Here is a 25,638-nt window from a genome sequence, read left to right on the forward strand (position 1 = left end):
GTGTTTGCTCATATTACGATCATTACTACAGGTGATGAAGGGAGGTCATTAGTTGTGATGAAGAGTGATGATAGCTGTCTGGTGTAATATGTTTCTTATCTGTAGTGATGATGTTAAGGATAGTAGTAGTAGTTGTAATAATATAAGTAAGAACAAAATAGTAATTATAATGATAATCCTAAATAAAAAATAATAATAACAACAACAACAACAACAATAATAATAATAATAATAATAATAAGAATAATAGTAACAACAATAATAATAATAACAACAACAACAACAACAACAACAACAACAACAACCAAACACACTCCTCAATAAATAAACAAACAAACAATATTCTCACATATATTGCCACATGTACAGTAAGTGTTGAGAAGAAGGCAGAGTTGTTTACAGTTTGAGGACAGGTGTGTGAGCCAGGGTTGGTGACCAGGTATACTGAAGGTGTGTGGGGTTAATTAGGGAAGAAGTATGTGTAGTGTTAATGTGCAGTTATGATGGTAGGTTATAGGGTATTTTGAACATACATACATACATACATACATCACATGAACACATACATACATACATAAAGGGTACACGTGTTCATTATTATATAGCTATCATGCCAGGTACAGCAGCTGTTCTTAGACTATCACTCACGCCACCACGCCTCCACCACCATTTATAACCACGCCACTTCCACTACCTCCCTACAACCATTAACCTACTATCTACAACCACGCCACCACCACCATCAACACCACCACCCTACCACCAATAATAACAACAACAATAATAACACCGGTCAACACAATTTTTCTGGCACAAGGTTTTTAAACGGATTTTAAGTAAATTTGGGGTGCAGAATCCAAATATGACTTTGGTTTTTGTCTATCACATCAGGTTTTTGAGATATACCATATTGCACTTTTGCTGGGAAACGTAAACTTTTGGATCAAAATTGACGGTTTAAACATGTATACATAAATTTTTTCAGCATTATAATTTGTATTTTTCTATAACCAAAAATTGTTAATATCAAATTGGAAAGTTAATGCACATATAATATTTAAATGTAACATTGAAGGGTGAAAAAAAACAATTAATGTACGGTAGAAATAGTGCAAGTATTAAGATCAAGTTACAGTTACATAAACTTCCTCTTTTTGGCCGATCTCTTATGTACAGCTTCTGGAATGTCTCTCATCAAACTCCAGCAGTAGTCCGCCATCATGTTCGAGTCCCATCGACCTTGGTAACGTTCTTCCATTACTTTAATGTCTTGATGAAAGCGCTCCCCTTGCTCCTCGCTCACTTCTCCCAGATTTTCTGGAAACTCGTCCAAGTGACTGTGTAAGTAGTGAACCTTGATACTCATTCTGCATCCAAGTGCTTGTAAACTCAAGAGCAGCTCTTCCACAATTTCTTGATAGTTGTCCGCTTTCTTGTTCCCTAAGAAGTTCCGCACCACATTAGAGAAAGCATTCCAAGTTCTTGCCTGTGCCTCAGTCATTGTTGCAAGGAAGTGTGGATCTCTGAGTAGTGTTCTTATTTGAGGTCCATCAAAAATCCCTGCCTTTTTCTTCTCGTCGCTAAGACTTGGAAAGGTTGAGCATATATATCTGAAACACTCTCCACTATGATCAAGAGCCTTGACGAATTGCTTCATGATACCAAGTTTTATGTGCAGAGGAGGAAGGACAATGTTTTTCCTGTCAACCAGAGGATCGTTAATGATATTCTTGTCACCAGGCGTCAAACTATGTCTTGGTGGCCAATTCTTTTTCACCCAATGGTCTGCTGTAGCCCTGCTGTCCCAGTAGCACAGAAAACAGGGGTATTTTGTGTACCCTCCTTGCTGGCCCAATAGAAAGTTTACCATTTTCAAGTCCACACAAATTAACCATTCATGAGCATGGTATTGCAACCTCTCTAGAACAGTCTTAATGTTTTCATACTCTTCTTTAATTTGTACAGAATGTCCGATTGGAATTGAACCATACTTGTTTCCGTTATGAAGAAGAACACATTTCAAGCTCCTTTTAGAACTGTCAATAAAAAGTCTCCAATCCTTACTATCATATGCTGGTAGTCCCATGGAGAGAAGAAGTCCTTCTACATCATTACAAAAACAAGCTGGTCATATGAATGAAAGTACTTCCGCAGTTGCTCTTCTCTGTTGCGATAAAAGGAGACACTCGTGCCAGGTTTTAAGAGTCGTTTCTCTTGAAGCCTGGAAGCTAACAATTCAGCAGACTGTTTTGGCAAATTTAGATCTCTGACCAGATCATTCAATTCTGACTGAGTAAACAACGTTGGCTTTTCACAATCTTCACCAGATGGCTTGAAAAGATCAGTCTCTTCATCTTCATCAGTAGAAACAGGTGAATTCCGGTCTATATCCTCAATCTCTGGTAGCTCAGTAAATTCTGGCACGTTACGTGATGGAGCAAATCTGAGATCAGATTTGGATTCAGCACCTTAAAGTTAGTAAAAAAAAACAGTTAAAAGGTTTCATGCCAGAAAAAAAAATATTTTTTTGTAGACCAGTGTAATGAATAGAAAGAACAAAAATATCCACAATAATAAAAATATTAACAGCCGTGTGTGTGGGTGTGTGTGCGTGTGTGTGTTAGGTGAACCAAGCCCCCACACACACACCTGAGATCCAATATTATACCTGTTACTGATTGAGTGAGTGTACCTGAGTCCTTGTCGAACGTGGATATTAATTAGCTCAGGTAAAGGTATGATGTGAGGGGCTACGGGGTTAAATTAATTATATAACTGTATATAATCAGAACTAATCAAACGTTATCTAAGGAAATTGGGTTATTTCACGGTAGTTTGGTTGAGGTAGTTCGTGCTTGATGCAGTCACGAGCTGTCAGGTTACCCTAGATCCTGCAGGTGTGAAGGCAATTGACTCAGGTTATCACATGTCAGTTTAATTTTACGATTAATAATGGCGGACCCGAGTTCATATTTTCTTCTGTTTCTTTATAATTAATCATCTTTTTTTTTATATTAATTCTCTATCTCTCACTTCTTCATCTTCTCTTAATATATATAATATTTTTTTGGTACTTTTAATAATGTCTTCCATATACGTTTTATTTTCTTCTTCTTCTTCTTCTTCTTCTTCTTCTTCTTCATCTTCTTCTTCTTCTTCATCTTCTTCTTCTTCTTCTTCTCTATTTTCTGTTGATGAAGTCGTCAGATTTATTTACCCAGAGAGCTAATCGGTATGGAATCGGGTGAGCTATTGGTGCTATCACATGTACTGTTCCCTCACATCATCTGGTTCTGTTCCGTGTTCCTCCAGTCGTCTCTCACATCATCTGGTTCTGTTCCGTGTTCCTCCAGTCGTCTCTTACATCATCTGGTTCTGTTCCGTGTTCCTCCAGTCGTCTCTCACATCATCTGGTTCCTCTCAGTGTTCCTCCAGTCGTCTCTCACATCCTCTGGTTCCTCTCAGTGTTCCTCCAGTCGTCTCTCACATCATCTGGTTCCTCTCAGTGTTCCTCCAGTCGTCTCTCACATCCTCTGGTTCTGTTCAGTGTTCCTCCAGTCGTCTCTCACATCCTCTGGTTCTGTTCAGTGTTCCTCCAGTCGTCTCTTACATCCTCTGTCTTCTGTTCCGTGTCTTCCGTCGTGTCTCCTGCCATCATCTGGTTCTGTCTGCGTTCTCCAGTCGTTCCTCACATCCTCTGGTTCTCAGTGTTCCTCCAGTCGTCTCACATCCTCTGGTTCTGTTCAGTGTTCCTCCAAATGTCTCTCACATCCCTCTGGTTCTGTTCCGTGTCTCCAGTCGTCTCCTCACATCATCTGGTTCTTGGTTCCGTGTCTCTCCAGTCGCTCACATCCTCTGGTTCCTCTCAGTGTTCCTCCAGTCGTCTTCACATCCTCTGGTTCTGTTCAGTGTTCCTCCAGTCGTCTCTCTCACATTCTCCCTCTGTCTCTGTCTAGTGTCTCCAGTCGTCTCACATCATCTGGTCACATCATCTGGTTCTGTTCCGTGTTCCTCCAGTCGTCTCTCACATCATCTGGTTCTGTTCCGTGTTCCTCCAGTCGTCTCTTACATCATCTGGTTCTGTTCCGTGTTCCTCCAGTCGTCTCTCACATCATCTGGTTCCTCTCAGTGTTCCTCCAGTCGTCTCTCACATCCTCTGGTTCCTCTCAGTGTTCCTCCAGTCGTCTCTCACATCATCTGGTTCCTCTCAGTGTTCCTCCAGTCGTCTCTCACATCCTCTGGTTCTGTTCAGTGTTCCTCCAGTCGTCTCTCACATCCTCTGGTTCTGTTCAGTGTTCCTCCAGTCGTCTCTTACATCCTCTGGTTCTCGTGATTGAGTCGATCTTCAAGTAACAAGGTGAGATCCTCCAACCACTCAAGGTCCTTCTCGACATCTCGCTGTCCTCTCAGGCTTGTTTAAACATACGAGGTCGAGTCTCAGTTCCCTCCAGGCGCCATTTTGACCCCTAATTTTTCCGTCAGCGTGTCAAACAGTCAGATGTGTTAAGCAGTCAGCGTATATAACAGTCAGAGTGTGTAACAGTCAGAATGTGTTTAACAGTCAGTGTCATAGCCAAGGTGTGGTCAGAACACCTACCACCGCCACACCTGTCTAGTGCCACTGACAGCAACTACCGTCTATCTACGTATTATCGGTGATTAGTGAGTATATGATTACCCTGTCACTTGTCTGCCATGATGACTGTCTACCATGATTACTGTTAAACCCAACCTAACCTATAACCTAACCTAACCACCCCAGGTAACGTTAAGGTGGCTATTCTTCAGGTACAATAAGCAAGGAGGATGCAAGACTTCACATGATCCAACAACAGTTATGAAATCCATTTAATACTGGGATTTTAATCAAAGTAAAAATCTATCTATTAATTTTTATGTTATTTATGAAGTTAAAATGCGTTATTATACATCCATTTATGCATTTATGAGGTTTATTCATCGTAAGAGAATCTATAGACCCTGGGATGAATTGTGGTGATGCGTCTTTGTTTTGAAGGAGTGAATATCGTTGCGCTTTTGTCTTTTAAACTACGAATCTCGGTCAAATTCCACCCCCAGAAACCTACTTATTTCTTAAAACTTTTCAACAACTTGCATTTCAGTTCAATATGATACAAGTAATTTAGTTAACATTGTTGCAGATATAAACAATGACACCAGGAGTAATTAACAGAAATGACACCAAGATTGATAAGGAGGAATGACACCTTGGGTAATTAGCATTGTACTGTTATTTGCTGCGGTTTTTACCTTAATATACCTGTATAATGATGATTTTGTAGTACAGCTAATTTTTACTCAATAGAGAGCATTATTGATATACTTGAGGCAACCAATCACGGTCTCTCTTTTATGTTCAGTAACCAATGGCAGTCAAGAACGCGTTACTGAGGTAAATATCGGCCAGTTATACAGCTTTCAACCAATCACGGTCTCAATCTGTTCAGTAACCAATGGCAGTCAAGAACGCGTTACTGAGGTAAAAATCGGCCAGTTAGGACACAGCTTTCATTTTATGTGACCAATGGCTGTCGAGCAATTGAAAATGGCTTAGGTGACAGCCAATCCCAGCATGTGTCTCATAAAAGATGACCAATGGCACTTGACTTACCTTAAGCCACTGTTTACAGCCAATCCCATCATGTTCTTACACCAAGCAACCAATAAAACCTGTCTAACACCCATCATTAATAGCCAATCCCGGTACACCTTTCAAGGTGAGTGGCCAATCACCACCAAGAATGTGAAACAGGTGTCAGTCACAGCCAATCAAGACTCCCGGCATATATAGCTTTCACGGTGAGTGGCCAATCACCATCAAGAATGTGTAACGGGCATCACTCACAGCCAATCAAGACGCCGCATCTGTAACAAAAGGACCCACCGAGAGTGACTGTTGACGTTGTGAGTGACAGCCAAGTACCTCTCAACCTCTCATGAGTGACGAGCGTGAGTGTCAGGTTACTCACCGGGATTCTCAAAGGTTCCTACGATACTTTCCCACCAACTAGAGAATAAAGAACCCACAATGGCGGATAAAATGAAGTACTAAAACAACAGAGACTCTACATATATGTCTTTCATCCAGTTTATTTAATATTGTCATCTGACTCGATCTTCTGGGCTGTGGAGGTGGCTGGCTGGCTGGCTGGCAAGGACTCTCTCTCCCTCCACCTTGAGTAACTGACAGGTGGGTTCGAATCCCCTGAGTTAGGAGACATTGCTTTGGTTTAATAGTTAGTAAGTAGTCTAGTTAAGGAGCTCTACGACTCTATATCAAGAGCTCTTCATTAAGCTCTAAACCACAATGAGTTCTATAGTTAGATTCTACTTTCATTAACAAACAAACAAAGGAATTTAGATTGAGGTGTTGTTTATTCTGTGTGTGTGTGTGTGTGTGTTTGTTTTGTTTCAGTTTGTTTGTTTGTTTAGCTTCACTCTGCAGGTGTTTTGAGGTGCCGTCCTGTTTATCATTGTTGTTGTATGAGTTTATATCGACAGTAGTTTTGTATCATCGTCATCATCATAGTGGTGTATTATCATTATTATCATCATCATTATCATCATCATAGTGGTGTATTATCACATCATCATCATCATCATTATCATCATCATCATCATCATCATCATCATTGTAGCTAGATGTGTGTGTGTTTACATTTTACCTGCAAATATAAGTCTCGTTAACTCACTCAATAGATTAGGTTAGGTTAAGTTAGGTAAGGTTAGATTATGTTATTCTAGGTTAAGTTAGAGTAAAATTAGGATAGGTAAGTTAAATTAAGATAGATTAGGTTTAATTAGGTTAGGTTAAATTATACCTTAAAATTTAACACTAAGCTAAAATAATTAAACTTTCCTTTTGTCTTTAAAATTAAACCATTACCTTAAACCATAATCTTAATACCTTACATTAACCATAACCTTAAACCACAACCGTAAACCCTTACCTTAAACCATAACCTTAAACCCTTACCTTAAGCCCTTACCTTAAACCATAACCTTGAACCCTTACCTTAAACCCTTATCTTAAACCCTTACCCTAAACCACAACCGTAAACCCTTACCTTAAACCATAACCTTAAACCCTTACCTTAAACCTTTACCTTAAGCCCTTACCTTAAACCATAACCTTAAACCCTTACCTTAAACCCTTATCTTAAACCCTTACCCTAAACCACAATCTTAAACCCTTACCTTAAACCCTTACCTTAAACCATAACCTTAAAACCTTACATTAACCATAACCTTAAACCACAACCGTAAACCCTTCCCTTAAACTAAAACCTTAAACCCTTATCTTAAACCACAACCTTAAACCCTTAGCTTAAACCCTTGCCCTAAACTCTTACCTTAAACCCTTAGCTTAAACCACAATCTTAAACCCTTACCTTAAACCTTAGACACGAAACTTAAGTCTTTGGGAGTAAACTTAAAATGCGATAGTAGTAGTAGTAGTAGTAGTAACATCAAGATCAAGTGTCCAAGCTTTGCGATGTACGTTGAAAATTCGTATAGGAATCCATCAGACCTCTACATAGTAAACAACAAGGCTCTAAGAGGTGATACCATCTTACAGTCAACCGAGGGAACAACACAAGGGGACCCTGTTGCAATGGCAATGTATGCAATAGGCCTATCAGTGCTCCAACAAGAAATAAAATTTGAAACAACTGGGGTCAAACAAGTGGCGTATGCTGATGACCTTACAGGAGCAGGAAAAGTGGAGGACATCAAAAAGTGGTGGGACCTGGTAACATCGCGAGGTCCACAAATAGGGTACCACCCAAACGCCAGCAAGTCCTTCCTCATCGTGAAGCCAGAACATTATGAACGGGAATTGGAGGTTTTTGGCGGAAGTGAGGTCAAAATAACTAAGGACGGCCAAAGACATCTAGGCGCAGTAATTAGCACCACGGACTTCAAGACCGAGTAGGTAGCGGGAAAGGTGAATGAGTGGGTTAGTGAAATCCAAGCTCTGTCTGAGATTGCTAACACAGAGCCACATGCGGCCTTTGCTGCATCGTTGAAACTACCTGATGCGTACTATCCCTGATATCGGACCCCTCCTCCACCCTCTGGAAGAAGCTATCAGTGTCAAGTTCATTCCCAAATTAGTGAAACACCCTGACTTAACCCCAGCAGAAAGAGCACTTCTTGCACTTCCACCAAGACTGGGAGGGGTGGGACTAACAAATCCAGAGGAGATTGCTGCCACTGAACATCAAAATTCACTGAAGCTCACGGCAGCCCTCACGGACCACCTAATAGCCCAGAATGCAACAGGGGAAGTGGATACCAGCGAGGTAAATAAAATTCGTAGGTCCATTACGACAGATCGACATCAGAATTTTTGATCCCATGGCCGCAAGTCACCGTAACTTACCTCTCGATGCTGCACACAGGAGGAACGAGAACGACAAGATAAGGGCATACGGGGAGAGAATTCAGAACGTTGATCAAGGCAGCTTCACTCCTCAAGTGTTCACAACCTCTGGTGGGATGGGACCAAGTGCAAGATGCTTCTACTCCAGACTCGCGGAGGTGCTATCCTAACAGAAGCAGCAGCCCAGAAGTTATGTTACAGCCTGGATGAGATGTCGACTGTCCTTCTCTCTCCATAGGTCGGCTTTGCTCTGCCTCAGGGGAACGAGAACATCGGCCCCAAAGCCGACAACAGTTGCAGATATTGACTATGAGGCAACAGTCACTGAATGCCTCATAGATCTGTGGCTTAACTAACTCAACACAGCTAGGATAGCTACTTATGTATAAGGATATTTAATTTTAAGGTAATACAATGGCGGCGAAGGTCTGGCTATTGGGGGAGGCTGGAGGCCACATTTAATTAAAAAAAAATGTATTAATAGTAGTAGTGGTGGTGGCGGTGACGGTGTCAGGAATATTAGTATTACATGTACTGTACTGAACTGTATATCACTGTATCCTTGTATGACTGTATCTCTGTATGACTATATCCTTGTATAACTGTATCTCTGTAGACTGTAGCGACGCACCATAGCCTTTATAAATACCATCACCAGCACAGTACAGTCAGCGCGTGTGTATGTGTGTGTGTAGCTGTGCGTGCCTCCTCCCACTTATCCCTCGTCATAACGCCATAATTACGCTCTCTAATTCCTCGTATGTGTTGCGTATTGTGTACTTTACGGTCAGGTGAGTGTGTACCTTATTAAACATACTGTACGTACACATTCACACATTGTTTTCGTTTTCTATACTCTTATGTTTTTGTCCGTTTTCTTCTCATTGGTAAGATGAGTTATTTTATTTTTCTGGCTATAATATATTTGTTATTCTAATATATCAGTATTATATTTATTCATTATTTGATTTGGTTTTGTAATTTCTTTTTTTGGGTGGAGTTTATTATATTATTATACGTTAATATATATTTTTGGTACAGGAAATGATATTTGCATATTTTTACATATCAATGACAGATCAGAAAGAGTTCCAATGATATTCTTTTGTTCCAGCACTTCCCAAAACAAATGCTACTCATCTCTCTCTTTGTACACTAAAATATTATTGCAGAATTTTACATATCAAGATAAATCTGACATTTTGGTCCTATAATAGCAAAAGCTTCAGAAAAACGAACCGGCAGATTACACGTTCTGAGGTAAAATATTCAATTTGCGCGCTTATGAGAGGCGGCCATGACAGGCTAAGTACGGCCTCGGTAACGACAAATGTATGTTCCTTCGCACGGTCGGTGAAAATTACCTTTTTTTGTACGGTCTATAACACCTCCATCGTACGTAGTCTGTATGACTTATTATTATTGTTATTATGATGATTATATAATGACAGTGAGTTAAGGGTGAGTCTGTGAACGTGTTTATATATATATATATATATATATATATATATATATATATATATATATATATATATATATATATATTCGGCCATCTGCGATCTAGCGGGGAAAAGTTCGGAACATTTAAAAAAAATAATGTTGGTTTTATATATTCCGTTATTATTATTATTATTATTATTATTATTATTATTATTGTTGCTGTTGTTTCTAGCATTATTATTATTTTTATTTTCATTTTATTATTATTATTATTATTATTATTATTATTATTATTATTACTATTATTGTTATCACCTGAAATAACAACAGAAATATACAGATGAATTAGCGTTTCTTTCTACTAAATATTGTAAGCATTACCTGACATACACAGAGGGAAGACTAAACCCGCAATCCAGTCGCTATCCAGTCTAGAATCACCTTCATTTGTTTCATCATAACCCAATCGTCTATGAATGTATAAATGAATGAAACTCTACCCTTTCTATAAACGAATGAAACTCTACCCTTTCTATAAACGAATGAAACTATTAATTGTATAGCCGAATGAACCTCCGGAAATAAACAAAATTATTATATATTGCTCAAAGTGTTATTCACCCATTACATAATTTCTCACCTGTGTAATCATTTATATAACGTATAATTGTGATCTTACGCAGAGGTAATTTATACGCACTTAATCTGCAATTCTTCTATGTAATTAATGACAGTTGCAGTACGTGATCATATTTTTTGGTGTAAATATTTAATGTTGAAAATGTTTTACACGCGTCTGTTTTTGTTTACAGATATTTATTTTTTAGGTGTTTTGTTACGTGTGTTTGTAAATTATAATTATAATTGAGATTGATTTTTGTTTTACTATTTTTTTTACATTTTTGAAGTTATTTTACTCAATTATTTTCACACATTTCTTGATAGATGATTATTGTGCGTAATTATAATACATATTAATTACTTATATAATTATTTTACACAATTATGATATAGACATTTACTTACAATTATTCATAGAAGAATTTTACATTGAGTTAAGGTGAATTGAAACTCAGCTGACTCACATAACAACTGACTCACATAACAGCCGAGTCACATAACAGATGACTCACATAACAGCTGATTCACATAATAACTGACTCACATAATAGCTGACTCACATAACAGATGACTCACATAACAGCTGACTCACATAACAGATGATTCACATAATAACTGACTCACATAACAGATGACTCACATAACAGCTGACTCACATAACAGATGATTCACATGACTCAACTTTTGACTTACATGCATCATAACATCGTCAAGTAATTCATTTGATTGCCTAACAACCAATTCAGAAGGGGGTAATTACAACCCTGTAATGATGACGTATGCAAATGATGTCACCTGTTACTTCCTGGGGAGGAGGGAGGGTGAAGGGATGTGGGGAGGAGGAGGGTGGAGGGAGGGAGGGGGAGGTGAGAAGGGATGTGGGGAGGGAGGGAGGAGTGAAGGGGAAGGAAAGGTGGGGAGAACGGAGAGTACGATAAACCCCTGAGCACGATACCAACCCCAGGTACGATACTAACCCCTTGAGTACGATACTAACCCCTTGAGTACGATACCAATCCCTTGAGTACTATACCAACCCCTTGAGTACGATACTAACCCGTTAAGTACGATACCAACCCCTTGAGTACGATACCCCCCCTTGAGTACGATACCAACGAGTACGATACGATACCAACACCTTGAGTACGATACCAACACCTTGAGTACGATACCAACCCCTTGAGTACGATGGTTTAATTCTTTCAGTTAAATATCATAGACTTGCTAATCTCTCTCTCTCTCTCTCATTACCAGTCTCTCACCTCCCATTCTATCCCATGTCCAAACCTTCCCCATGTCCAAATCCTCCCCACGTGTCCACACTTATTATCCTTATACCTGATGTGGGTAATGATGGGAATCCGGATATGGGTAATAACCGCTCATTTTACCCATGTCCAGGCTCTTATGTCCGGTTATGGACGATGGAATATTCGGAACACCTGCATATTAGACACCCTGGCTTATTTCACCTGAAGATTAGACACCCTGGCTTATTTCACCTGAAGATTAGACACCCTGGCTTATTTCACCTGCAGATTAGACACCCTGGCTTATTTCACCTGAAGATTAGACACCCTGGCTTATTTCACCTGAAGATTAGACACCCTGGCTTATTTCACCTGCAGATTAGACACCCTGGCTTATTTCACCTGCAGATTAGACACCCTGGCTTATTTCACCTGCAGATTAGACACCCTGGCTTATTTCACCTGAAGATTAGACACCCTAGCGCCACCTGGGGGAGTTAGGTTAGAGAAGGGGGATTAATTTTAGCGAAAGTGTTAAGAAGATGAATTGATTTTCGCGAAATTATTAGATGTTTTAAAAGTATTCTAACTAGCGGGAAATTATTATAACCTAACCTAACCTAACTTCCCTCCCCAGTATTAGGGTGTTTAATCATCAGGTGAGATAAACTGAAGGGGGGGTCTAATCTTCAGGTGATTATTTTAAAGGATTTGAAACATTAAATCGGATTGAGTCGTCTTGTTAGCCAGGTTGTCGAGCGTGTGTGTGTGTGTGTGTGCGTGTGTGTGTGTGTATGTGCGTGTGTGTGTGTGTATGTGCGTGTGTGTGCGTGTGTGTGTGTGTGTGTGTTTAAGGTATAACTCGAGAAGAGAAAATAAACTACAGTGTTCATTGTTGTTCATTATTAGAGGTGCAACAACGTGTCTGGTTAAGAACATAAAGAACTTGGTGAACAATTTCCTTGATGGTGGTTTGTTATATCGAAAGGTTAGGGGTTAATTCATGAACAGAAATGATTATAGTGTTCGTGTGTGTTCATATTACATATATAACTACACTCCAGGTAAGAACAAAAGGTTATGAACATTTTACTTGAGGAAGATCAGTGTTGTGTGCACCTTCCGTTCCGACTGTGTATGTTTGTATTACAACTGAACAACAGACAACGGTATAATGTTCATACTTGTTCATATTGAAATCATGTTCACGTTAATGTCAAGAACAACAAGGAAGTGAGGATGTGTGCCCGGGATGAACAGTTATGAGGAAATATCAGCAGTAAAGTGAGAGGTGTACTTGTGTACAGTGGAACCTAACCTAACCTAACTTAACCGAATCGAACATAACTTAGCCCAATCTAACCAACGCTGACTTAACCTAATTCAACCTAACCCACCCCAACCAAACTTAATTTAACCCAACCCACCCTGCTTCAGGACTACACACACACACACACACATACACACTGTTACGCCGTCTCTTAATTTACTTAAATATCCAGGTTCTAGGCGTAACCAAACAAAAGTGAAGTAAATTAAAAGAATAAAAATAAATAAAGTAAACCTTTAAGAATTTAATTGATTAAATATTAACACAATAAAGAGCCTCGTAGGCTGTCACAACAAATTGATTCACCATCGAAACTTTTAAGACGTAAGTGATACAAAACATCGAAACATCAAAAGAATAAAAATAAAGCATTGGATTACGTTAACACTGCATAAACATAAAAACTATCACTGAAATTAACTAACGTGAAACAACACTGAATTACTTGAATACAACTAAGCAAATACTGATGGACACAAACAGAGACATAAATAGGTACTCACATAGATACACCACATTGGTGGCGACAGGAACAACACAAATAAATTAAGTATAAGTAACAAGTGACACTCAAAGGATGTGGACTGTATGACAAGAGGACTGAACTAACTCAAGTCAGTTGGTGGGTCCTATATATAAGGTCGGTTCCCGCCACTCGACCCGCCGGTGGGTCGTTTAACGATGCAGATGGTCGTTAGAGAACAAAGAATGCTGGTTACAATACAAAATAAAGAAATAAGATGGGCTTGAACAAATAATGACAGTTAAAACCTTAACAGCACAGGGTAAGGTGACTAGAATATATAATAGTAAATTTAACACATCATTACAGGAATAATATGGAACATGGGAGCATGTTATATATAAAAAATAGAAAAATACGACACGGTCGTAACAACACATAAAATATAATGGTTACCCCTCGTGTAACGAGAATGGCCGGCCCAAGGGCCACCTAAGCGTGAATTTGTTTAAGGTGTAGAAGCTGTCGCCAACACAACTACCACACCCTAAGTTAACGAGCTGCATGACCCAGTGTCAAGGAATAGTCCGAGAAGACTGGACAACTCCCCAACTGCACTGGCTAACCCTGGAACACAATCCGCAAGTCGATTAACATCCAGGTTCCCAATTACTGCTGGGTAGACAGAGGCAAATGGCGTAAAGAAACTTGCCCATAGTTTCACCATACCCGGGGATCGAACCCGAGTCCGTTCGCTTGCGAGGCGAGCATGCTGACCATTACACCACAAGTCGCCATCACACACTTACCGAGGCCAACACAATACTACGTTAGTCTGAGAGTAGTGACATGACGCCTTAGTACCCAGAATCCATCCATCCATCTGTCTGTCTGTCTCTCCCTTTTGTTATCCGTGTCTCCTGGATTGAGAGAGGGAGAGAGAGAGAGAAACCAACCTTACAATGATATATTCTCCTCCCTACCTACCTATATCAATTTACCTGTGTTAATAAACTCAACTATATCAAAAATGACTCGTCAATTATCTCTCCTGGGCGCTGATGACTCCTATAATAACAATATACCCCGAAACATAAGACACTATAATGTGACCCGGAAGCATATAACGCGCACACCATCACATTATATCAAGAGTTACAACGGCGTGATGATGAGCCGAGTCGAGTTGGTGTTTTCGTTCGTGGGGATGTATGCGGATTATGAAGGCGGATTTATCGATGGGGAACGCTTAACTTTAGGGGTCGTTGATGTAAAATAATAAATGATGTAAGAAAAGAATTATATTGAAGAGATTAAAACAGAGACATAACGAAAAAAAAAAAGTGTAAATAGTGAATAAAGGAGGAAATGAAGAATAATGAAGAAAATTTGGTTACATGATATATTTTACATAATCTTCATATAGAGAGAGAGACTACACAAATATGTTTTATAATCTATTCCTGTACAATTTTTTTTTTCGGAGGGGGAATAAATTTGTAGATTTATTTAGAATTTTATGATGAAGATTATAGTAGAGTTTAAGGTCTGTTAGTGTATTAGAAAATGATTATTAAATTCCCTTTGTTAAATTGTGTTGTGGATTGGGATTAGTGTTGTTGTTGTTATTGTTATTATTATTATTGTTGTTATTATTGTTTTTTATAATTATTAGTGTTTATTTGTTTATCTTGTTTGCTGTTTCTCATCTGTCTATTTATCTTCTCTCTCTCTCTCTCTCTCTCTCTCTCTCTCTCTCTCTCTCTCTCTCTCTCTCTCTTTCTTACTATATTTATTTTGTCTTTGTCTATTTCTTCTCTCTTTCCCTCTTTGTGTCTCTCCACCTATCGTTCCTTTATCTTTGTCTGTGTTTATTTCCTTTATAATTTCTCTCTCTCTCTCTCTCTCTCTCTCTCTCTCTCTCTCTCTCTCTCTGCTGGCATAACGTTAACAGGGTGTTGTCTTGGTGTCCGCAGGTAGCCGCGACATGTACAGTCCCGCAAGGCCGTTGGTCTTCAATCCCCAGACCGCGGTGGTGTCTGCCGCAAGCGGAGGAGCGCCTATGGAAGGTATCAGATACCCGCCGCCGACCGCAGCCGCTGCCGCAGTCGCAGCCCGACATTACGACATAGCCCAGCAAGTCTTCTCTCAACACACGGCTGCCATGGCCAAGCTTCTCGGTAAGATAGATAGATAGATAGATAGATAGATAGATAGATTCAATATATAGTACACAGACAATACAGGTACACACACAATATACACACACAATACAGGTACACACAATATACACACACAATACAGGTACACACACAATATACACACACAATACAGGTACACACAATATACACACACAATACAGGTACACACACAATATACACACACAATACAGGTACACACACAATATACACACACAATACAGGTACACACACAATATACACACACAATACAGACAATACAGGTACACACACAATATACACAGACAGTATATAGAAAAGGGTTACATTATAGATATGTACGGGTTAAATTATAGGTCTTTTAAGGGTTGAATTATACGTATCAAAGGATTGAGTTATAGATACTAAGGGCTAAACCATGAATCTCAAAGGGTTAAACCATCGTTCCCAGTCTTAAACCATAAGTCTTAAACACTCGAAACATTTAATTTTTAACATTTCCATTACATAAAGTTAAACAAACAAAAACAATCAAAATAAAACACAGAAGACCCAAATAAAACAAAATAAAACACAGACCCAAATAAAACAAAATAAAGCAAAACAAAACAGTAAAACAAAACAAAACAGAAAAAACAAAAGCTCTCATATCCCGTGTAAACATGATAGGTGGCTCCTTAGCACCATTCTGAAGCATCTACAGGAGAAATAACAACACATTCTCGTTCTCACCTTCTGCAGGAACGATTCGGCCGCCTGGGATGATCGGGGGGTCTAAGCCGAAGGTGGCGACGCCGCAGGTGGTGAACAAGATCGAGCAGTACAAGAGAGAGAACCCGACCATCTTCGCCTGGGAGATCCGGGAGAAGTTGATCTCTGAGAGCGTGTGTACCAACTCTACCGCGCCCTCCGTGTCCTCCATCAACAGGATCCTTAGGTAGGTGTCCTCTGTGTGTGTGTGTATGTGTGTGTGTGTGTGTCTGTGTATGTGTAAATAAAAAACAACAACAATGTGACACAGGAATGAAGTATAAGCATTACGTAGTACCATCATCCCCCTCACGCGGACGTCAGTTTCAGTCAAATTAGAGTCTCTTATATCAAATCACCATCTGTAAATTCTATTAGCTTAATAACATTAACCCTCCGAGTTATAATAAATTCGTAGATCTATTAATTTTAACATAAGAAAATACAATATCAAGATAAACATTAACAAATATATTAACTCTAACCTCAACAATAAAATACAATGTTAAAGTAAACCCGGGAATTTACTCAATATGGCCGCTAATGCTGGAGAGTTAAGTGAGCATTCATATATTAACAAAATTAAAATATAAATAATCTAAATAAATATACTGTGTCCTGTGTTACGTTACGCTGACTGTCATGTGTCATAATTAAGTCATGAGGCGTGGCAAGTGTTATTTACCTGTTGCGAGTGTTATGTGAGGGGAGTCACCTACTGTACTATGTGTTACGGTGGGGTGCTGTGCCTGCTTTATAGAGTGTTACGTCTCCTGTGTTGCGTGTTGTGTTGTGTGGGTGTTAGTGTTGTGTTTTGCGTTGTGTGTTAGTGTTGTTTTGTGTTGGTGTTAGTGTTGTGTTGTATTATATTGTGTTGTGTTGTGTGGGTGTTAGTGCTGTGTTTTGTGGGTGTTGTGTTGTATTGTGTTGGGTGTTTGTGTTGTGTTGTGTTGTGTGGGTGTTAGTGTTATATTGTGTAGGTGTTATCAAGCTTTTGGCAGACTCCGTACCCATGTCTTCAGCTGTAGGGAGCTGAAATTATCTACAAAGTTGCACGTATATCGAGCAGTGTTCCTCCCCACCTTGCTGTATGGCAGTGAGACATAGGTCACATACAGGAGGCACCTCAAGGCACTTGGGAAGACAAGAGAACAAATGCCAGTATTCTTGCTGACACCAACTGTAGGAGCATCGAGGCTACCATTATCTATGAACAACCACGCTGCACTGGCCATGTTACCCACATGCACGACAGTAGACTGCCAAAGCAGCTACTTTACAGTCACCTAAAGAATAGTAAACGCAACGCTGGCGGGCAACTGAAAAGGTATAAGGATAGTCTTAAGACAAACCTGAAAAAGTGCCAAAGCCACCACCTCACCTGGGAGACGATTACTCCGCACCGCAATGCTTGGAGGAGCACCACAAGAGAAGGTGTCAATACTTTCGAGTTAGCCCGACTGCAAACCGAGGCAGACAAGCGCCAGTGCCGGAAAGACGCTACAGCCGCCCCTCCCGCACTAGATGTAGTCCTCCACATTAGCAACATCTGTGGACGACCCTGCGGGTCCCGTATCGGCCTCTCTAGTCACCAACCTAGGTGACATCCCTAATAACTCACATCATTGTGTCATAGCTGGATGATCGTCATACTCGATTCTGAGTGACAGCAAAGTAGTAATAGCAGTCGTGTTGTGCTGTGTTATGTTGGTATTAGTGTTGTGCTGTGTTAGGTGGGTGTTAGTGTTGTGTTGTGTTATGTTGTGTTAGGTGGGTGTTAGTGTTGTGTTGTTGTGTTATGTGGGTGTTAGTGTTGTGTTGTGTTATGTGGGTGTTAGTTTTGTGTTATGTGGGTGTTAGTGTTGTGTTGTGCTGTGTTAGGTGGGTGTTAGTGTTGTGTTGTGTTATGTTGTGTTAGGTGGGTGTTAGTGTTGTGTTGTTGTGTTATGTGGGTGTTAGTGTTGTGTTGTGTTATGTGGGTGTTAGTTTTGTGTTATGTGGGTGTTAGTGTTGTGTTGTGCTGTGTTAGGTGGGTGTTAGTGTTGTGTTGTGTTATGTTGTGTTAGGTGGGTGTTAGTGTTGTGTTGTTGTGTTATGTGGGTGTTAGTGTTGTGTTGTGTTATGTGGGTGTTAGTTTTGTGTTATGTGGGTGTTAGTGTTGTGTTGTTGTGTTATGAGTGTTAGTGTTGTGTTGTGTTATGGGTGTAAGTGTTGTGTTGTATGTGGGTGTTAGTGTTGTGTTGTGTTATGTGGGTGTTAGTGTTGTGTTGTGTAGATTGTTAGTGTTGTGTTGTGTTATGGGTGTTAGTGTTGTGTTGTGTTATGTGGGTTTGGTGTTGTGTTGTGTATGTGGAGTGTAAGGTGTTGTGTTGTGTTATGTGGGTGTTAGTGTTGTGTTGTGTTATGTGGGTGTTAGTGTTGTGTTGTGTTATGGGTGTTAGTGTTGTGTTGTTGTATGTGGTGTTAGTGTTGTGTTGTGTTATGTGGTGTTAGTGTTGTGTTGTTATGTGGGTGTTAGTGTTGTGTTGTGGTATGTGGGTGTTAGTGTTGTGTTGTTGTGTTATGTGGGTGTTAGTGTTGTTGTGTTATGTAGGTGTTAGTGTTGTGTTGTGTTATGTGGGTGTTAGTGTTGTGTTGTGTTGTAGGTGTTAGTGTTGTGTTGTGTTGAGGTGTTAGTGTTGTGTTGTGTTATGTAGGTGTTAGTGTTGTGTTGTGTTATGTGGGTGTTAGTGTTGTGTTGTGTTATGTGGGTGTTAGTGTTGTGTTGTGTTATGTGGGTGTTAGTGTTGTGTTGTGTTATGTGGGTGTTAGTGTTGTGTTGTGTTATGTGGGTGTTAGTGTTGTGTTGTGTTGTGGGTGTTAGTGTTGTGTTGTTGTGTTATGTGGGTGTTAGTGTTGTGTTGTGTTATGTGGGTGTTAGTGTTGTGTTGTGTTATGTGGGTGTTAGTGTTGTGTTGTTTGTGTTATGGGTGTTAGTGTTGTGTTGTATGGGGTTGTTAGTGTTGTGTTGTTGTGTTATGTGGGTGTTAGTGTTGTGTTGTGTTATGTTATGTGGGTGTTAGTGTTGTGTTGTGTTATGTAGGTGTTAGTGTTGTGTTGTGTTATGTGGGTGTTAGTGTTGTGTTGTGTTATGTGGGTTAGTGTTGTGTTGTGTTATGTAGTTAGTGTTGTGTTTGTGTTATGGTGTTAGTGTTGTGTTGTTATGTAGGTGTTAGTGTTGTGTTATGTGGGTGTAGTGTTGTGTTGTGTTATGTAGGTGTTAGTGTTGTGTTGTGTTATGTAGGTGTTAGTGTTGTGTTGTGTGTTATGTAGGTGTTAGTGTTGTGTTGTGTTATGTAGGTGTTAGTGCTGTGTTGTGTGGTATGTAGGTGTTAGTGTTGTATTATGTAGGTGTTAGTGTTGTGTTGTGTTATGTAGGTGTTAGTGTTGTGTTGTGTTATGTAGGTGTTAGTGTTGTATTATGTAGGTGTTGGTGTTGTGTTGTGTTATGTAGGTGTTAGTGTTGTGTTGTGTGTTATGTAGGTGTTAGTGTTGTGTTATGTAGGTGTTAGTGTTGTGTATGTAGGTGTTAGTGTTGTGTTGTGTTATGTAGGTGTTAGTGTTGTGTTGTGGTATGCAGGTGTTAGTGTTTATGTAGGTGTTAGTGTTGTGTTGTGTTATGTAGGTGTTAGTGTTGTGTTGTGTTATGTAGGTGTTAGTGCTGTGTTGTGGTATGTAGGTGTTAGTGTTGTGTTATGGTGAGTGTTGTGTTGTGTGGGTGTTTTGTTGTGTTGTGTTATGTGGGTGTTAGTGTTGTGTGTTATGGGTGTTAGTGTTGTGTTATGTAGATGTTAATGTTGTGGTATGTTGGTGTTATTGTTGTGTTATGTGGGTGTTAGTGTTGTGTTATGTAGATGTTAATGTTGTGGTATGTTGGTGTTATTGTTGTGTTATGTAGGGTGTTAATGTTGTGCTATGTAGATGTTAATGTTGTGGTATGTTGGTTTATTGTTGTGTTATGTAGGTGTTAGTGTTGTGTTATGGGTGTTAGTGTTGTGTTATGTAGATGTTAATGTTGTGGTATGTTGGTGTTATTGTTGTGTTATGTGGTGTTAGTGTTGTGTTATGTAGATGTTATGTGTGGTATGTTGGTGTTATTGTTGTGTTATGTGGGTGTTAGTGTTGTGTTATGTAGATGTTAATGTTGTGGTATGTTGGTGTTATTGTTGTGTTATGTGGGTGTTAGTGTTGTGCTATGTAGGTGTATGTTGTGGTATGTTGGTGTTATTGTTGTGTTATGTGGGTGTTAATGTTGTGCTATGTAGGTGTTAGTGTTGTAGTATGTTGGTGTTATTGTTGTGTTGTGTGGGTGTTAGTGTTATGTTGTGTTGTATGAGCTGGTTCATGTCTTTACAGTAAATGGTAAATTATAATGTTTCTCTTTGTTGGTGTAGCTGCCACAGTCTATGTGCTATAACATAACAACATAACATAACAACATAACATAACATGACAACATAACATAACATAACAACATAACATAACATAACATAACATAACATAACATAACAACATAACATAACATAACAACATAACATAACATAACAACATAACATAACATGACAACATAACATAACATGACAACATAACATAACATAACAACATAACATAACATAACAACATAACATAACATAACAACATAACATAACATAACAACATAACATAACATAACAACATAACATAACTTAACATAACATAACATAACAACATAACATAACATAACAACATAACATAACATAACAACATAACATAACATAACATAACATAATATAACAATATAACATAACATAACAATATAAATAACAATATAATATAAATATAACAAAATAACATAACATGACAACATAACATAACTTAACAACATAACATAACATAACAAATATAACATAAATATACCAATATACATAATAACATAACATAATATAATAAATATAACATAACATAACATAACATAACATAACATAACATATCATATCATACCATAGCATAACATAACATAACATAACATAACATAACATAACATAACATAACATAACATAACATAACATAACATAACATATCATATCATATCATACCATAGCATAACATAACATAACATAACATAACATAACATAACATAACATAACATAACATATCATATCATATCATACCATAACATAACATAACATAACATAACATAACATAACATAACATAACATAACATAACATAATATAACATAACATAACATAATATAACATAACATAACATAGCATAACATAGCATAACATAACATAACATAACATAACATAACATAACATAACTTAATATAACATAACATAACATAACATAACATAACTTAACATAATATAACATAACATAACATAACATAACATAACATAACATAACATAACATAACATAACACAACATAACATAACATAACATAACATAACATAACATAACTTAATATAACATAACATAACATAACATAACATAACATAACATAACTTAATATAACATAACATAACATAACATAACATAACATAACAACATAACATAACTTAACATAACATAACATAACATAACATAACATAACTTAACTTAACATAACATAACATAACATAACATAACATAACTTAACATAACATAACATAACAACATAACATAACATAACAACATAACATAACTTAACATAACATAACTTAACATAACATAACATAACAACATAACATAACATAACAACATAACATAACTTAACATAACATAACATAACTTAACATAACATAACATAACATAACATAACATAACATAACTTAACATAACATAACATAACATAACTTAACATAACATAACATAACATAACATAACATAACATAACATAACATAACATAACATAACATAACATAACATAACTTAACATAACATAACATAACATAACATAACATAACTTAACTTAACATTGATGACCACTACAGCAGAATAGACAGTCACATAATCTGCCTCACACACCTGTCATTAACCTCGACCTCTGCCTCCCTCAGGAACAGGGCAGCAGAACGAGCAGCGGCAGACTTCGCTCGGGCTGCGGGTTACGGTCTCTACAGCCCGTACGCCGCCGCGGGAGCCATGCCTTGGTCAAATCCCGCAGCCGCCGCCGCCGCAGCTGCAGCCGCGTCTTCACCCATCTGGGGAGGCGCCCCTCACGCCGCCCTTCCCGCCGCCTATACCTCCTCAGCCGCCGCCCACGCCGCCCTCGGCCTCCACCACGTCCATGCTGACAAACTTAACCTGTCGATGACGCCCCAGCCCCACCACGACCACAGACCAGGTACTGTGTCCTTTGTTACTGTCACCTAACCTAACCTAACCTAACCTAACCTAATCTAATCTAACCAAACCTAACCTGAATATGCTACTTAACCTACCCCTAACTTAAGTTTATCTAACCTACTTTTATCTCAACCAAGTCCTAACTTACCCTTATTAATCTAACTAAACCTGACCTAACCTGCTTCCAGCTAAAATGCCCGTCTATTCATCTATGATCTAATCTAACCAGCCCCTAATCTAACCGAACATAACTTACTCTTAAGCTAACCTAACCTAACCTAATCCCTAATAAAATTTTAATTAACCAGGGGGCAAGATCATAGTATAAAAATATAAGTCATTCGATTAGTTTGTTTTAGGTCAACTGAAGCTTATCCCAGCAGCTTACTACACCTGATGATTACACACCTTAACTCTACCTGGGGGTTAGGTAAGGTTAGGGTTAGGTTAGGTTAGGCTAGAATAGGTTAGGTTAGGTTAGGTTAGGTTAGGGTTAGGTAAGGGTTAGGTTAGGTTAGGTTAGTATAAAGTGATTATCCTTAAGGTGACATAAGATGGGGGATAATCTTCAGGTGATCGTTTGTTTGTTATTTAATTAAGAGTTTTGTGACGCTGATCATGTATCGTGTAATAACTAATGCATCTCCTCTCTGGTGGTGCTACAGAGGACCTGGAGTGTGGGGAGTCGAGGGGTGAAGGCTCCAGCAGCGACTGTGGTGAGGACCGGCCGCCCACCGCCTCCTCCGCCCCGCCCACACCCGCTTCACCTACATCCTCCTCAACGCCCACGCCCACCAGTAAAAGCAAGATTAGCTTTAGCGTTGAGTCCCGTCTCTTGGCTACTCCGCCGCCCACCTCCACCCATCAGGGCCACAATACCAACAGCCCGGCACAACCCACGCCCACCAACCCCGCCCTAGGTACTGCCGCGCATGAGATGGGTCCTCTAGTAGCGCGAGCGGTTCCCGGTTGGCGTTATCCTCGCTACCACCCCTGGCTCCACAACCTCACACGGTAGAGGCAGGCGGGCTGACCACTGTACTGTATTAACATCTGTCTCAACCATCCCTCACCTCACATACAGAGTCACACCAAATGCCATTTTACGCTGCAACCAAACCTTTACCATCATTACGGTTTACCTTACAACGAGCATCACCACTACCATAACCATCCCCACCACCACCATCCTCACAACCATTATAACCATCGACCATTACCATCATCACCACAACCACCACCACCATCACCACCACCATCATCACTACCATCATCACAACCATTATAACCATCGACCATTACCACCATCACCACCACAACCACCACCATCACCACCACCATCATCACTACCATCATCACAACCATTATAACCATCGACCATTACCACCACAACCACCGCTACCACCACCATCACCACAGCTATACCACAACAGGAGTTCATCACCACACTAATAAGCTAGTGACAGAAGGCGTCCCATCTGAGGGTCTTAGAGAGAGACAAGTCGACAAACAGAGAGACAGAGAGAATACAAACTAGAAGGAGAAGGGAGAGGGAGAGAAAGGGAGATAAAACTAGATCAAACAGACAGACAGAGAGAAAACATCTAGGAGAACCGACAGAGACAGAGAGAGAGAACCTACTAGGAGAACCGACAGAGACAGCTAGAGAGAGAACCTACTAGGAGAACGGACAGAGACATAGAGAGAGAACCTACTAGGAGAACGGACAGAGACAGCTAGAGAAAACAACTAGGAGAACGGACAGAGACAGAGAGAGAGAACCTACTAGGAGAACGGACAGAGACATAGAGAGAGAACCTACTAGGAGAACGGACAGAGACAGAGAGAGAGAACCTACTAGGAGAACGGACAGAGACAGAGAGAGAGAATCTACTAGGAGAACGGAGAGAGACAGCTAGAGAAAACAACTAGGAGAAAGAACAGAGAGACAGGAAGAGAAACCAACTAGGAAAACAGACACAGAGAACTAACACAGGAAAAGGAGGGGAAGGGGCAGGGGGTTAAAATGACATCCCCCCTTCACCCACTTTCCTCCCCTATGTGAGAGAGAGAGGTTCAGCCCCCCACCCCCCTTGCCCCATGTGGTTTACTCGGACACAACGCCAAAGGGATTTATCTCACGCGACATCTTGACAGGAACGAGAGATGCTGTGGTTACGCCAGGGGGTCTGATCTTAGATACAGACAGTAGTAGACGACAGCAGGTTGATAGATATAAGCAGACGATATGCAACAGCAGATGACAGATAGCAGCAGAAGGTAGAAAGCAGCAGACGGTAGACCATGAGCTGTAGGGAGAGAGGAGAGTTCTGAGATATTTACAGACACAAACATGATCTCCCATTCCTTGAACCACAAGAGAGAGACACACACACACATCCACTACACCATCACGGAAAGACAAATGTGTGTTGACCCTGGTTACGGTATTTAAGGTCTCAATCAACAATAACACAACAGCCCCCCCCCCCCGCCTGCCCGCCACCATATCCTGTCACCGCCGCTTTCAACACTCCCGCCTCCTTGTGTGGTGTCAACAAATCATACGACATCAGAATATCCACATCAACTGATAACACACACAACATCCATTACCTACACCAAGGTATGAGAGTAATGCCGCAGCCCGCAAGCCAACACTAGTGTCAGATTGTCGGATACCAGCCATACATAATGAAGAGATGCGGTCGTGATAGTCAACTCCTGCCTCCTGATTGGTGGACAGGGGGTGAGGTGGGCGGGGCTAGACATATATGGCCCGCCTCCCTGACTGGCTCCAGACGGAAAAATAATTGAAAATATTACGGAACATTGCATACAAGACGACTATTT

General features: G+C 39.7%; 1 protein-coding gene across 1 annotated transcript in view; it reads left to right on the forward strand.

Moving 5' to 3' along the window:
• LOC121867454 (paired box protein Pax-1-like) overlaps positions 1-24,013 on the forward strand; it is a 31,043-nt gene extending 7,030 nt beyond the window's left edge. Inside the window, exons 2-5 of the mRNA XM_042367365.1 lie at positions 15,488-15,691; positions 16,430-16,625; positions 22,497-22,783; positions 23,451-24,013. Coding sequence (XP_042223299.1) covers positions 15,488-15,691; positions 16,430-16,625; positions 22,497-22,783; positions 23,451-23,803 — 1,040 coding nt within the window. The 3' untranslated portion in view covers positions 23,804-24,013. The remainder of the gene's footprint in view (positions 1-15,487; positions 15,692-16,429; positions 16,626-22,496; positions 22,784-23,450) is intronic.
• The last annotated feature ends 1,625 nt before the right edge of the window (positions 24,014-25,638 follow it).

This window comes from Homarus americanus, unplaced genomic scaffold, assembly GCF_018991925.1.
Source record: "Homarus americanus isolate GMGI-L3 unplaced genomic scaffold, GMGI_Hamer_2.0 scaffold23598, whole genome shotgun sequence".
NCBI classification, from domain to species: domain Eukaryota; kingdom Metazoa; phylum Arthropoda; class Malacostraca; order Decapoda; family Nephropidae; genus Homarus; species Homarus americanus.